Source organism: Synchiropus splendidus, chromosome 13, assembly GCF_027744825.2.
Source record: "Synchiropus splendidus isolate RoL2022-P1 chromosome 13, RoL_Sspl_1.0, whole genome shotgun sequence".
Lineage (NCBI taxonomy): Eukaryota > Metazoa > Chordata > Actinopteri > Syngnathiformes > Callionymidae > Synchiropus > Synchiropus splendidus.
The window spans coordinates 7469519-7484569 of NC_071346.1; the positions used below are offsets into that span (position 1 = coordinate 7469519).

At 42.1% G+C, this 15051-nt stretch overlaps 2 protein-coding genes across 3 annotated transcripts; both read right to left on the bottom strand.

The window, feature by feature from the left end:
- Positions 1-930: 930 nt before the first annotated feature.
- stap2a (signal transducing adaptor family member 2a) lies at positions 931-5500 on the bottom strand. The gene is made up of 11 exons (XM_053883527.1): positions 5281-5500; positions 3947-4018; positions 3746-3865; positions 2933-2989; positions 2704-2855; positions 2511-2642; positions 2374-2443; positions 2080-2182; positions 1905-2000; positions 1713-1841; positions 931-1640 (listed from the first exon to the last, which is right to left on the bottom strand). Exons 1-11 carry the CDS (start codon positions 5386-5388, stop codon positions 1585-1587), a joined length of 1095 nt encoding a protein of 364 aa, XP_053739502.1. The 5' UTR covers positions 5389-5500; the 3' UTR covers positions 931-1584.
- A 296-nt stretch (positions 5501-5796) lies between these two features.
- LOC128769112 (endophilin-A2-like) lies at positions 5797-13592 on the bottom strand. Of its 2 annotated transcripts, XM_053882430.1 has the most exons (9): positions 13298-13592; positions 10983-11051; positions 10429-10645; positions 9955-10088; positions 9706-9864; positions 9250-9353; positions 8246-8379; positions 8093-8152; positions 5797-7383 (listed from the first exon to the last, which is right to left on the bottom strand). In XM_053882430.1, exons 1-9 carry the CDS (start codon positions 13340-13342, stop codon positions 7199-7201), a joined length of 1107 nt encoding a protein of 368 aa, XP_053738405.1. In that variant the 5' UTR covers positions 13343-13592; the 3' UTR covers positions 5797-7198. The 2 variants fall into 2 exon arrangements, with proteins under 2 accessions (XP_053738405.1, XP_053738406.1); XM_053882431.1 differs by lacking the exon at positions 8093-8152 and having other exon boundaries at positions 13298-13590.
- Positions 13593-15051: the final 1459 nt, after the last annotated feature.

Here is a 15051-nt window from a genome sequence, read left to right on the forward strand (position 1 = left end):
CACCTTTTCCACAAAATAACTATATGAATACATTTGTTCAATTGTGACATGCAATATTTTATTTCACAGTCAAATGTAAACGACTCAAGAACGTTTTGTCAAAGTTTTTAGTGAGTGAACATTGCATGACATGCATTTAAGTGTAAAATGTTGATTTAAGTCATGTCTTTCATTGTCATTTCAGTCTTTTTTACAATTGTATTTGCAGATAATAGAAAAAAATAGACTTTTGTAACAAGTGGTAGATTCACTGCTGCGATCCATTCAGGCTTAACAGGTTCATGCAGTTGGTACAACCAGAGATTGATGCATTTCTTTGTACTTAACTATTGCTCGGTTGTTCGCTTCGTACTTCCAGGTGTTCAAAGTTTGTGCGGGAAATCATTGAATACGATTGTTAGTTGACGGTAATCAAATCGGATCCTTCATATTATTCACATCACCGTGAGAAAACAAACAAAAGATGTGCTCGAAGTTCTAGTTTTTCGCCCTGAAATGCTTTCAAGCGTAAACACTGTTATGTTGTGTTATGGCGCCCTCTGCTGGAGTAGAGTAGAACATCACGTGATAGCCTCGGCACCCTTTAAAAATGAGGAAATAGACGTATAAAAACGTATTTAAAAATGGTATTAATAACGTACATTTTACCCCCCAAAAAATCTATTATTGTGTTATTTTTGTCCCTCATTTAAATACACGAGGACATTTCTATATTAAGCTTCAACGTGATTCTTGACAAAACCATAAAGTTCCCTTCATAACTCTCATGTTATCTAAAAAGCCACACCAGGGTGTCATGACATCAGCCTTTTTTATTTTTTTTAAAGCTAAAATAACTATTAAAAGTCATTTTTAACTGACTCCAGGTTTTTAAAAACCCACATAAAATTGCACATTTCACTCACAACGTTTTTTCCTTAGAATGTTTTAATGAAAAACACATACAGCCAATTACATTCATGCATTCATTGTAATGCTTGATGTAGGGCAACGGTCGACTGAAACCTGGCGCAGCACTGCTGTATTAAACTGTACAAAGGTCGAGGTAGGGCACATGGAGTCATGATGACCAGGATGTCAATGATGTCACAGTAAATATAAACCTATGAAAAAAGAAGGTAGCGCAAACGATTAGTGTTGTCGGGCAGAACTGCAGCTTGGACTCTACACACGAAACAATAAAGCAAAACAAGCGCCAGCGGTGCAGTTAAACACCAGGGATACTGAATCAACAGCACAGTAATGGTTCCTCCGTGAGCCCAGAGCAGGAGGCTGAGGCTGCAGGTCGACTCAACTGTGCTGCTCAGCTCTGCCTTGAGACATTTCCACGTCGACTTTTCTCCGGTTGTCTTGATATGTGTGGCAGTTCTTCCTGCTGTGCAGCACGTACAAAACACATACTCGACTCATACAAAAGGAGGAGTCTGATATCTTTGCTGTCGCAGTCAAAACTTCATTTCTTGTCGCAGTTCTGACTACACACCACACAAAGGGATATGAAAACAATAGACATCCTCTTGATCCCGCTGTGAAGGCACATGATGAGCACGTCGTGGTGGTGAGGAGTTTCTCCAAATGAGGAAGTTAGTCCTGACTGGCTCGCCGCTTCTCCAGCTTCACTTTCAGTTCCTCATTGAGGGCTGTGGGGGGAGACATGGAGTCAAGTCAGGCGTGAGGTACTCAGATACTGAGGATGGAGAGGAGGCACTGACTCTGAGTGAGGGGTGAAGGTGAGAGGATGAGTCGTCTCATGGGGTTGGTGGGTGAGGCAGGCACAGGTGAGGTCAGGATTCGACGGTCCGGGGCGGGAGACCGCGTCAGGGGGCTGCTGGGCCAGCGGTCTGGAGGCAGCAGAGGCAGCTTGAACGACTGTTTTCAATGGCAGACTCAGGGCGAGGTCAAACCTTGTTTTGGTGGCAGTGCAGGGACCTTTCGCAGCGGGCTGGGAGGAGCAGTGTGGAGGATCCGTTCGCCGTTCTCGTCGTTCGCAGACACATACGCTGGCGATGGAAGAGGGGGAAAGTTAGCAGCTGCTCCTTTACACAAAGATGTTTTGGAGATGAAAAGAAAGAGTGTAACTGATGTTCTCCTCATATGGCTCCTCCAGCAGGAAAGGCTGGAGCGTCCCGGCTGTCTTCTCCACCAGAGCATCGATCACTTCATGAAGTGTTGCACAGGGAATCTGGAGAAACAAGAAAATATAGAGGGTTATTTGGAGGAAAATGGAGGCTAATATGCTGCTCATGCTAACAGATGAAGTGACATGTAACTTAAAGAGTGAGGACATGAAGAAGAAAGACACTGAGGTTCATCTTCGTTTGCTCAGGAGAGCACCAGACGCACATGAAATATTTGTGGATGTTTTGAACTCACTGGATTTTCCACGTCGATCACGTATCCTCCCTGGTCTCTCTGGGTCACACGGTAATGTCGGAACACGGATCTGCAGTGAGAGAAACCAGAGCATAGAAGCAGAGGATGTTTGGGGCTGGTGTTGAGCAGGTGTTTACCCGTTCAGATCTTGTCGTGTCGTGACAGCGAGCGAGCAGCCGTCTCTCCCGGGCCGGAGCAGCATGTTGCCACAGTCGGGGTGTCGCTCCAGCAGGACCTCCGCCTCGGTCCTGGACACCGGGCGGAAACACCTGCCGAATATGTGTGTGTGTGTTATCGATGGGAAATGAGTCATCATTGGGAGACACTCACGGAGGGATCTCTCCCACGAGAGGCACGGAGAGGGGTGAAGGGGGCGCGCGGGTGGGAGCGTGGGTCCTCCTTCTGGACCTCTCCTTGTCCACCACCTCCTTCAACATCTGTAGCTGACCAGGCAACAGGGTGAGGCATGACGGGACGTTCAGCTGGGAGGCAACAGTGGCGAGTTAGTCACATGATGCCAGCATGAGAAGACAGGTGCAAGGATGGTGGAAGGTTTTACATCAATGACGGAGTAGAGGAAACCCTTCCACAGCTCCCTGGACTCAAGGTTGGGGGCCTGGAAGAGAAAAAGAGTTGGAGCTTCAGAACCAGAGTTAAAGTCTGACCCTCTGACTACAGTCATGAAGCGTCATGAGGAGCTGTTTTTCCTGTTCATATCTTGACATGAAGAAATGAATATACATATAGTTTCGTATAAAGACTTAAATGCCCTTTTTATTTTCCTTCTTGGTTTTATTTTTTAAATAAACATGTTTCAGATTATTATACCTTTTTTAAAAACACATTCATTACTTTTTCACGACTCTTTACTTCTCATGGATTCATATTACAAATCCTAATATGTATCCTCAAATTAAATAATAAAATTATGTATTCATTTTACATACATTTTCATTGTGTTTCTGCTAACTTGAAATTCTCCATTTTAAGAGCATTTAAATAGCAATAATAATAAGAACAATTCAGCTCCTGATACCATGCTAATGCATCCCTTCAAATAATATGGGTTAAACATTACAAATATTAATAATAAAATCTATATCTATTGCACTGTGAGTGTAAAAATGTATAATATAGATATTAAATATGACAAAAACACAGTAATGGACATGAAGATTCAAACAAAAAATATATATATCACACTACAAGCAGTAGAGCTTCCCTTCATAGAGGCAGTGGAAGCAGAAGATTCCAACAGAACTTTCATGATGTGAACTATGGTTATTACAGCGCTGGCTGTGGAGCCAAGTCAGGTGCACAAACCAAGATCATCTGCAGCCACTCATTGATACTACAGCATGCAATGGTTTACTGTCAGCTTGGTTTCTCCATCCTTCATGCGCAGGATGAGCCTGGCTGCCTCCAGGTTCCGGTCCCGACTGCAGTCGTCTTTCAGGGAAACAAACCCATGGAGGTCCAACTTCTCCACAAACTGTAACACACACATCATCCATTGACTCTTCACACCGACGACCCGATGAATCTCACTGATATCCATGTTTCACAGCCTTACGTGTGTGTCCTTGGCGTTGTTGAAGAAATACAAGCTGTTCCCACAGAGACACGTCCACAGACGCTTGGACGCCTGTCAGAAACAGCATGAGAATCAGAGTCAGCTTCATTGCCAAGGTCAGTGAGGATCCCACCGACCAGGAAAGTGCTTTGGAACAACGTGCAATCATGAACAAAACATAATAATAATAATAATAATAATAACAACAATAATAATAATAATAATAATAATAATTTTACAAAAATATAATACAAAATAATGAATAATAAGAAGTGCAATAATGAAAAAAATAATAATTTAACAAAAAATATAATACAAAATAATGAATAATAACAAGTGCAATAATGAAAAAAATAATAATTTAACAAAAAATATAATACGAAATAACGAATAATAACAAATGCAATAATGAAAAAATAATAATTTAACAAAAATATAATACGAAATAACGAATAATAACAAGTGCAATAATGAAAAAAAACATAATAATTATAATAATATAATTTTACAAAAATATAATACGAAATAATGAATAATAACAAGTGCAATAATGAAAAAAAAATAATTTAACAAAAAATATAATACGAAATAACGAATAATAGCAAGTGCAATAATGAAAAATATATAATAATTTAACAAAATATATAATACGAAATAACGAATAATAACAAGTGCAATAATGGAAAAAAAACCAATAATAATAATAATAATAATCGATTAACAAAAAATTAAATAAATGAATAAAAATACACAATAATAACAGAAGTATCTAATAAATAAATAAACCATAGAGGTGTTGTTACGGCACATCTGCCTAATGGTCATTTTAACGGTCCCTGGAGATGTGTGACGGAAGGGCAGCTGCTTCCAGCATCTGGACCCGCAATAACCTGCACCTGAGCCGGGCTCGAATGACTCTTCAAGTCCCCCTAATGAGAGAGGGAGGGGTGCGGCTCGACATCAGGAAAGTGGTCCCCAAATAACGTCGGTATATTATGGTAGAGAATTCATCAAGCGTTTCATTATTAACATCACACTTGCAATATAAGACCTATAGCGATGCGAATTACTGAATGAAAAAGGGGGATAACAACATGCCCACAGCTTTCCTCTGCGCCATGCTTCGCGTCCGTAACAATATTTCTCCCGAAAAAACGAGTCACGAGAGCCGGGAGAATGTGGCCGCAGCTCCGGCGGATCGCCTCGCCCAGCCCCCGACACAACGAGGAAGTTGACAGCTCGGTGAATGGGGGGCATCCGCCGGCGAGCTGACCACCACCGGTTCGCCCACCACTGACACAATATGGCACCCGGGGTACCGCGGCTGCACCCACCTTCTCTCTCGGTCCTCGCTTCTCCAGGTAGCCTTCGTAGTAGCAGGGCGGGAGCTGCGCCCGGGGTCCCCCCGGCCCGGAGCGCTGCCTGACGGGTGCAGCCGCCATGAGTGTCGCTGGCTGAGGCGGCACCGGCGGAGGACAAAGGGGCGCACAGTGATCCGAGGATTGACACGCCTTCCCCCGATGAGATAGAGAACTGACAATAATCCAGCAAGTGGAGGGTCTATCTGCTCTAGCCGGGGGCCACGCACAATAATGGGCATGAATTGAAAACACGAAGTTCAGCGTTGGTAACTGTTCTGATGACGCTGTCAACAACCACGACATTCAACACTACTGCACAATTTTATGGCACTCAAAAAGAAAATTACATTCTTTTCCCTCTAATTCTAACGTTAATTCAAATATATATATATATATATATATATATATATATATATATATATATATATATATATATATATATAAGCTTTGTGACAAACAAACGAATATTTGAGACGTGTTTAACAGGAAATAACTATTTATTGGAGTAAGAATTAGATTCCCTTTAAAAACAGGATACAAAACACACATGGCTAATGTACCCACATACATATCATATGGATATTCCAGCAATATCCCACTCACAGAGTTCCCTGCACAGTCGCGTCCACAGTGAGGCATCGTGTTTGGAAAATGTAGTGGCGATGTATTTCCATGCAGACAGAATATGATCATAAAAAGGACAACACATCATTTAGCTTTTTCATATGAACACATTTGATATGAAACAGAAACAAGACTGGCGCTTCCAAAGAAGCAGGAAACAAACATTGATCAGGGCCCTTTGTTCCCCGACATGACTCATTAGCAACGTAAGCTGCATGAAGCCTCAACCTGAGCCCCCGAGCATTTATCCTTCATGAGGCAGGGGGCTTTTGTTTGGGTGTGATGAGAAACGTGCAGTCACACCTGAACCACGACCAAAGGGCCCTGGTGAACAGCAAGGGGCGAGCAGAACATTCAGGCGCACAAACTACACCCACAGACAGAACATGAATCAATGGCAGCACCGTGAAGAGGGTACAATAATGAAGAAAGGGGGCAGGTGGTGAATAAAGAGCAGTGAGGGGGAGGGCATAATCCACTGTGGCCACCACTGCTTAAAAGACCTGTCTGTTCCACTCGAGGGGCGCAAAAGGACAGGACAGTTGAGTTGTGCAGACAAGAGGAACGTGACAAACAAAGTTTCAAAACTGAGACATCATCGTTGGTAACGGAGCCATTGAGAATAGTCCACACAATACTAGTCAAGCTGCATTTTCTGTCGTGCAGATCCAGTTTGAAACCCATGTCCGAAAAGAGAAGGAAAGGACAGAGAAATCATCCCCGCACAAGAGGGCAGCACAGATCATGACGCTGCCAGCAGCATCGATAGAGCCTCAGAGGAGCTGAGGAATATTAGCTCGCAGCCTTGTGTCCTTTCAAACGGTGTGTCTACCATGATACTGAAGGTATTTCATTGAAAAATTAACAAAAAAGCTGAAACAAAGATACACAGTGATAGTAAGAATTAAAAAAATATGAGAGGAGATTAACATAAAACTACCAAGAGTCATCATAACATGAGAGATATGTCTCGGTGGCTGCCACTGGAAGTGTTGGCCGGTACCTGCTGGTGGCAGTAGAGGAACATGTAAGCAGACCAAGGAAGGCTGCTGGTCCACCATGTTCGCTCCGTGTACAGTAAACAAGTAATGACTGGAATATTAGTGTACAATACAAAGAGCAAGGCAGGTCTTAGATAATATAATATTAAACTACATTTTAGAAAAGTCTGATACAAGGTACACCTTTAAATCTCAATAACATGCTCAAGAATCCAATACCTCTGAGACGCTTTTGTCTCTGGAGGTCACCCACTCAGGTTTGTCTTCTAGTTGGGAAGAGGCACGGTTATGTTGACAAAGGAGATGGGGAAGAAGCCTGTCTGGCCACGCAAGGTTCCCTCCATCCAGTTCTCATCGATCTGACTGGTCAAGGTGATGACGTCCCCTTCTTTGAAGCCCAGCTCTCCCTCGTTCTCCGGCTCAAAGTCGTACAGAGCTTGACAGCATGGCTCTATGGGAAAAAAGTCACAACAGAACAGTTCGCGTAAGTCATGGCAACTCACTGTATTGCAAGCAGAAGACTGAGCTCTAAGGGGCGCACTCCTTTTAAAACCATTTAAATAGTTGTTCCCATCCAAAGATTATAGAAGTGAGAGTGCCATCTAGGGGGCTCTGAAAATGAGATGTTTCATGAAGCTATGTCACTAGAGGCAGGAGGCGAAATATCACTGGGAAGTGAGTTTGAGACCCTCGGTGGTGGGGTTAAGACACATTAAACATTGTGAGAGGGCAGCAGGTTTTGTGACCTGTTCTCGCACAGTTCCGGGGTGAGACTGGAGTTTTCCATGCGTGAACCACAAACAAGTGAAACTGTTTTGTGGTAGAAAATAAACAAGCAGTAGAAAGGGTTTTACTTGAGATCACTGAGGAAAAGGCGACCAGATCACAAGCAGAACTGAAAAGGGCTCTCTGGTTCCAGGCATTGTTTCAACACAACAGTACAGTGAGAACTCCACTTCTGTTTAGTAAAACATGGGCCCAATAACAACTTCAAATTTTTCAGGGTTAATGTTTCTGCGTGTACTAGGATTAGATACCAACAAACCGCAGTTTAGATCCCAGCACCACGACTCTACGATGTGTGTGAAACATTTCCACGTAACACAAACATGGCAGCACGTCCAGGAGAGGGTTTGATAGTTAGTCGTCCTCTGACTTACGCTGTCGGTTCCTGGTTGAGGCTCGCTGGAAGGAGGGACCTGTTAATTGTCCTTGAGGACCTTTGTTGCAGGGGGAAAGAAATCGGACCAGAACTGCATGAACATCTGTAAACTTATAATGCCTCGATAGACAGTGTCAGAGGACAGGTTTACCTGAGGAGTACGCTGGAGGACTCGTAGCGTTGGATGAATAACCACCGTTGGAATGATCCGCCTCTCCATAGTCAAAAGACGGTCTGGATTTGGGGACGTATTGCTGACGTGGTCGTGAATTGGCTTCGGTTATCCTGCATACATGACAAATCAGAAACACATATATATAAATATTTAAGGGCAGGAGTCGAATATTTGCCCCAAGAAGCCACATTTTTCAATTTGAATGAATTTGGTATACTACTGAATCAAATGATCGACCCATACACACAAAGTTTTTATATCACCTTATTTAAACTAAAGCTCCTTTAACGTCTTGAAAATATTTGTATAAGAATTTCAATTTTATAGGAATTTCAAGTACATTCAGAGTAGAGGAAACCCTGGCCATTGTGTAGTGAAAAACCTCCCTGAACAAAAGCTAACAGAAGCTTTTGTTTGCTTTTGTTCAGGGATTCCTCCATGTTTGTTGTTGTTGTTATCATCCTGGCTGCCACGTGTCTTGTGCATCAGTGTGATCAGTGGACCAGGAACTCCTGCACTTACTAAGGTTCCCTGTTGTCTGGAGAGAAAACTGTTCAATTAAATTAAATTTTAAATTTTAACACACTTTTTTTTGTTGTCATTAATTAATCATAATTAACTGGTTACAGTTCCACCTCTAATAAATACACAACATTTTTATCGTTTACATCAAGGATTTTTGATGTGGAGAACAGAATTATAGGGTCAGTTTTACTAGTATTAGGAGAGACATCCATCAATATAAAAACACACATTGAAAAGGACTATATTGCCATGTAGCTCAACAGCAAAAAGAAAAATAAACTAGCAGAATCAAAAATCCATCCATCCATCCATCCTCATCTGCTTAAGAACCATGTTGTTATAATATGGAGGAGTGGTGACGGATGTGACAACAGGAGGGTGTAGAAGTCCTCTGCCATGAGTCAGAGAACCAAAGACAGATTGGCAACGTTCCACAGATGTCAATACAGGCTGACCTCATTTGAAGTCTTCCAGAGAGGTCCTCCAGTATGGTGGCAGACTCCCTGTGGTACTGCAGCAGGTGGTCCACCAGACATGAGAGCTGGGTAACATGCTCCACCTGCACAAGCACCACATTTCATAGACCATGACACAAGAAAACATTTCAACTTAACACGACGATATGCTCAAGGACCAAACAAGTTCCACCAGTTCTGCGTCGCTGTCCATTTCACAGCGAAGCGGCAGATTATATAATACAGGACAACGCAGTTATGAAACAACAGGATCTCTCCAGACTAGGATCCTTCCACAGATACAAATGAAATTCATGTCTTTTCCAGTCTTCTCATGTATACGTGTGTATTGTTCACGTTCTTAAAGGTGTGTCTAGTATATTAAATTTACATGTTATGTAATAATAAACTGTGTTTACAAACAGTGGTTGGCACAGATGTTGCTGTCCTACTCACATCAGACTCCAGCATGTGGTGCATTGAGCCAGAGGCCAGTTCAATGGACTCGTGAAACTTCTCCAGGGCCTGTCTGACTTCTTCGTCTGGGATTTTACCCTGTCGCTTCTTTTTGTAATCGTAGTCCAGACGACGGCTTTCCAACTTCTTCAGGTGATGCTGGAGCAAGAGAAATCACGTGGCTCTTAGTTCCACAGATCAAACATCTGATGTGAAGTTGCCACAGCTTGCAACAGTGTTTGAGTCTACCTGTATGTCTTTGATGTCTTTGTCAGCGAAAGCCTGTAGTGGGTCGATAAAATTCTGCTTGACATCGATGTCCAGAGAATCTTTGATCTCTGCCAACCTCTTCATTGACTCCCCGACTTCAACCAGAGCGCCACCTGCAGGCACCCAACAAAAGTGGCCCACAGTGAGTCATGTTGTAGGGAGAAAGACTTGCATGACTTTTTATGAACAAAGAAACCATAACGGATAGATTTCTATTATGAAGTTACACCAGCTGAGCAATGATGCTGACTATTAAAGAGTGGAATACAGATGATTTAGGGTTCGGTTTTGCCAAATGATGCTGAAAAATTAACAATCTCACGCAGCCTATAACTCAGAACAGTGCAAGGCTAGTCAAGAACATTCCAGGTATATTTAAGATCTGATTTTTAAGCACCAAGGGGACAAGATTTATATGGTGAAAAACATGAATCACCGCCCTGGTATCCTCACCAAAGTTGTTGCTGTCTCCCATCTCTTTTCCAAACTTAGTCATGCTCTCCCCCAGGAGACCCTCTGGCTGTGCGTAGCCAGGACTATTGACCTGTCCTCGGATTTTGGACACAGTGTTGAGCATCGACAGTTTTGCTCTGGTGGCAGGGTTGGGCTGCAGGTACTCGGAGGTTTTATTCATGAGCTCCACCACTGCTTTGCTGGTAAGATCAGCTTTCTGGTGACATGTAAGAGAAACTCTGTCAAAACACCTTCACATACGAGCAGCAATGCAAGTTGAGTGTAGGAATGAACTACTACTATTGTACTAAAATGTGACGTGATTTCCTCAGTTAACATTGATCATTGGCTACAGTGAAATACCCAATTAATTTGGTATAAAATCATTTGTTTACTACAATATTTCAGGGGAACATTGTGTCAATTGCAACATATATTTATGCAAAGTTGTTATTAAGTTACTGAAATATCATTAACCCAATCGAAATTTAAGCGAATTTATACGGGAAATATGAATAAATATCCATATCTTATGAAAGAAAAAATGTAGTTACCCTTTCAAGGTCTTTGAAGTCATCATCAAGTTTGGTTCCCTCAGCACCTCCAACTTTTTCACTGACCAGCTGCGAAATAAACACAAAATGCATCGAGGTTAGCGCAAGTCAGTGGTCAGTTTAGACATGCATGTGTTCTCCACACATCAGGTTGTTGCACCTCTCGATTTAAAAAAAACAGATCCAGCGTTACACAGCTGAAGTACAGTCTTGTTTATCATTCTACTTTCAAGTATGATGCTACGACTTGTTACTCAAACTCAAACATGCCAAACCTTCTCACACAGACTGTCTTGCTCTGAAAAGCAGCTCGCATTTCCCGTCAATGACTCACCTCCTTCTCATCAGAACACCTGAAAAACTAAACAAACCAGGGGAGGCAGAGTGTTGTGAACCTCTCGGATCGCATGAAAACGAAAGGATGAATAGAACCACCAAATACATCTTCCCCCCAAAAACCCTGAATCCAACTGAACCATTCAATTTCAATTCATTCGGTTTCAAAACATGCACCCCCTGATTCACATATGGTGAACACATGCAGCATCTCTTATCTAGAACAGATGACTCTACAATGTTGTCTGACAGCCACATCTGCGGCTGATCGTTTTCACTTGTGTGCACCACAACTGTCACGGCATAAGAGAGCCAGTCAGTACATAACAACAAAGCTGTTAACCACACTTGTGAGCTGAAAAAACATTGCGAAATAAAAGCTGCCAGTTTACTGCCACTAAAGATTTAACTGCCACCTGGACTTAGACTCGCATTGCTACAGTATATTTGGGTTGAAATGTCCAAAGTCACCTATACGGTTCTTAAAGCAATACTGCACGCTGGAGGCAAAAGGAGTGGCACATCACAATGTTTGCATCAAGTGCTCCTTCTATGACAGCATTTAAGATTTATGGTAAATTAGTTGGATAATTCTAAGACAAACTGCATCCAAATCCAGAGTTAATCTAACACAAAGTTAAATAAAGCACTCAAAAGGTGGGATGAGTTTGTCTGACCAGTCTGTACAGTTTTTTCCCACTCACACAACAGGCTCCACATTCTGAACCTCTTTAGTCATTGTACTTAAACAGTAGGTCGTCACAGTCAAAATCCGTCTTTTAACTGCAGTAGAAACAGAGGGATAAAGCCGATGAGTCACAATGAAGATGCTGGAAAGTGTGTTTGATGCTGAAGACCGTGGTCACCATCATGAAAGCTCTCAAAAGGAGAAACCAATCCAATGAAGGATGGACAAGGTGAATGAGGACAGGTTCAGGTGAAGAAGGATCTGGTGGTAAAAACTGAGAAGAACGTTGTAATAATGAACACCATCTTTTAAAGTAAAAAAAAAAAAAGTAAAGACACTGAAACAAAGAGCAAAATCATCTGGTGTGGGTGTACAAGCTGGTCACCCTCATTTGGATCAGTCGGAACGTTCTGCACAGGACGGTGGCCTGTTGGTGGACCTTGAACGGCCACAGATGACAGAGCATGTTGACCTTCAAGAAAGACCACCAGCATTCATCTGGTGCCTACTGTACAAGCTGCTTCTTTATCCCTTAACCAAAAGTTAGGAGAAGAAAATTTGTAAGTGGTTAAGCGGTATTTAGAGATAAATCAAATTCTCCAACCTTTGGCAACTACCCTATGAGTCAGCCATACACAGTAGATTTGTCGTTTTATTGTTGCTGTGTCACTGTGTCAGACATTTATCTGCTGCAGGCCTGAAAGCTGGTTCAGCCAGACTAGTCACATTACTAGAATTCCACTTTTAATAGCCAGGTACACACCCACTCGGGAAGAGCCCTGACTTCAACCAGCAAAGTTGTGTCAAAACAGCAAGTCATCCAGGCACATGACACCGGTTTGACAAGCCTCGCCAGAGAGGGCTGAATGTTTTTGGTGGTATAGCTTTAGCTTTTGCCTTCGTCAACAGGGAACATGTAAGATTAGATCTCAAATTGCTATTAAAAATACGAAGCATAAAGGACTGTTACTGGTTAAGTAATACAGCTCCAGGCTTGTTGAACGATGAGTCAGCCGATGGCAACTTTAAATAAATCCGTCATTGCAGATAATGTTTTAATAGTTAGGAGAAAACTCTATTGAACTATTGAACAACGCGAAAAGTAATATTTTGACGTGAAGTAGGGAGTGTTTTTAAATTGATAACATGCAGCAGGGTTCACTTTTCAACTATAATTTGCAAAGGTTATACTTTGAACGTGTTCTTTTATCTAGTTAAACTTCGGTTTGCCAGCTAGCACGAAGCTAACGTGACGCTATGAGGTACAGCGCAGAGGAACATAAATGTTTACCTGACTGGCTTTGTAAAACTGCTTCTTCAGTCCCGCGACAGACATCTTGTGTCTTTTCTCTCGTCACCGGGACCTTTCTCCAGGGAAACGCTCGCAAGAAACAGTGACTGAACGCCGGAGCTGAAGGACTGACGGGGCTCGCGTCTGCAAACTTTGCACCGTGGATGTGGACCTTGCTTAGCAACCGCAATTTCCTGTGTGGGAGGCGCGATCCAGCATCGCGGTGAAGTTGGTTTGACGTTGGACACTCGACAGATATTAGACGTAGAGATCACTTCGGAAAAGCGTCCTCCCCTCGCGGAGCCAGCCGCTACAACATTTTGAGTGCGCCCTTAGGATAGACTTTACGACAGATAAGCGGCGACACAAACGAGGGCAAAAGATTTTCATAATAAAATGGGGGCTTGTGATGGCAGACTTGAATAAATACAAGACAGCACTTTTTTTCCCATGTTGAAACATTACCGGAAATATAAAGAAAGGGGGTTAATATCCCCATCTATTGTAGGTTTTAAAATCTTATGATTTGAGAAAAAAAACGTGGTGTATCTCATACAGAAAGCTGAGATGATATTGAGTCAATTGACAGAATGACATAGAACGTATTGAGGAAAACTTATCATTCACTTCAAATTAAAGTTTTCAAAATATCAGTTTTGGATTTTAAAATGGACTGAAATGTATAATACATAACACATAGCGACGATTCTTCACTCAGTTTGAGAGACTTGATCAAAGAACCTTAATGCTGAATGAATTTCCAAGTTTGAAAGATTGACTTTGTAAAAAATAAGTGCCATAGCTCATGAAGTTGGAGGTGTTCGATCGAGCACATGACCTGAAAGTTATTGAGCAAAATTTAAGATTCATTATCATACATCTAATTACTTTCTTATTTTATACGACATACGTCCCTTTATTTATTTTATTAATTTAATTTGATCATTACAAATGTGGCAGGTGAATTTATTTAAAATGTATTCAAAACCTCTTTTAAAAGCTGACCTTTATTTTGAAATTCGAAAGCACTGTGCGTTATTTCGCCAGTATTTTTTTTTTTTCCGCCATTGGTTTCAAACATGGGGCGCTTCAAAAAAGGGAGCGATGCAGAACTTTGTCCCCATAGATTCTTGGAGGTCAATAGCATTAGATATTTTAAGTCATTTGGAGGGCGGACAGACAGCAGCGCTGGATGCAGGTAATGATCTTCAGTCTATGTTTTTATGTTGAGAGAGCTGATGTCTTTCACTTGACTAATCCTCCTACGACCTTTATGTGTGATCCAAATGCAAGTAAAGAGATACATCTGACAGATACACTGCCTGGCCCAAAAAAGTCACCACAAAAAAAAAAAAAAAAAGGGTCATACACTCCACATTTACAAGATTTATTTCCATCCAGTGTTGCATAAACTTTTCACCAAGGCCTTGCATTGATGATGGTAGAGTGTGACCGCTGCGCAAAGCCTTCTCCAGCACATACCAAAGATTCTCAATGGGGTTGAGGTCTGGACTCTGTGGTTGCCAATCCATGTGTGGAAATGATGTCTCATGCTCCCTGAACCAGTCTTTCACAATTTGAGCCCGATGAGAAGGGAAGAAAAATATCCATTGATGGAACAACCTGGTCACCCAGTACATTCAGATAGTCAGCTGACCTCATTCTTTGAGCACATAATGTTGCTGAACCTAGACCTGAGGCTTGTACCTATTTGCTTAGTTAAATCCAGGTGGTGACTTTTTTTTGGCCAGGTA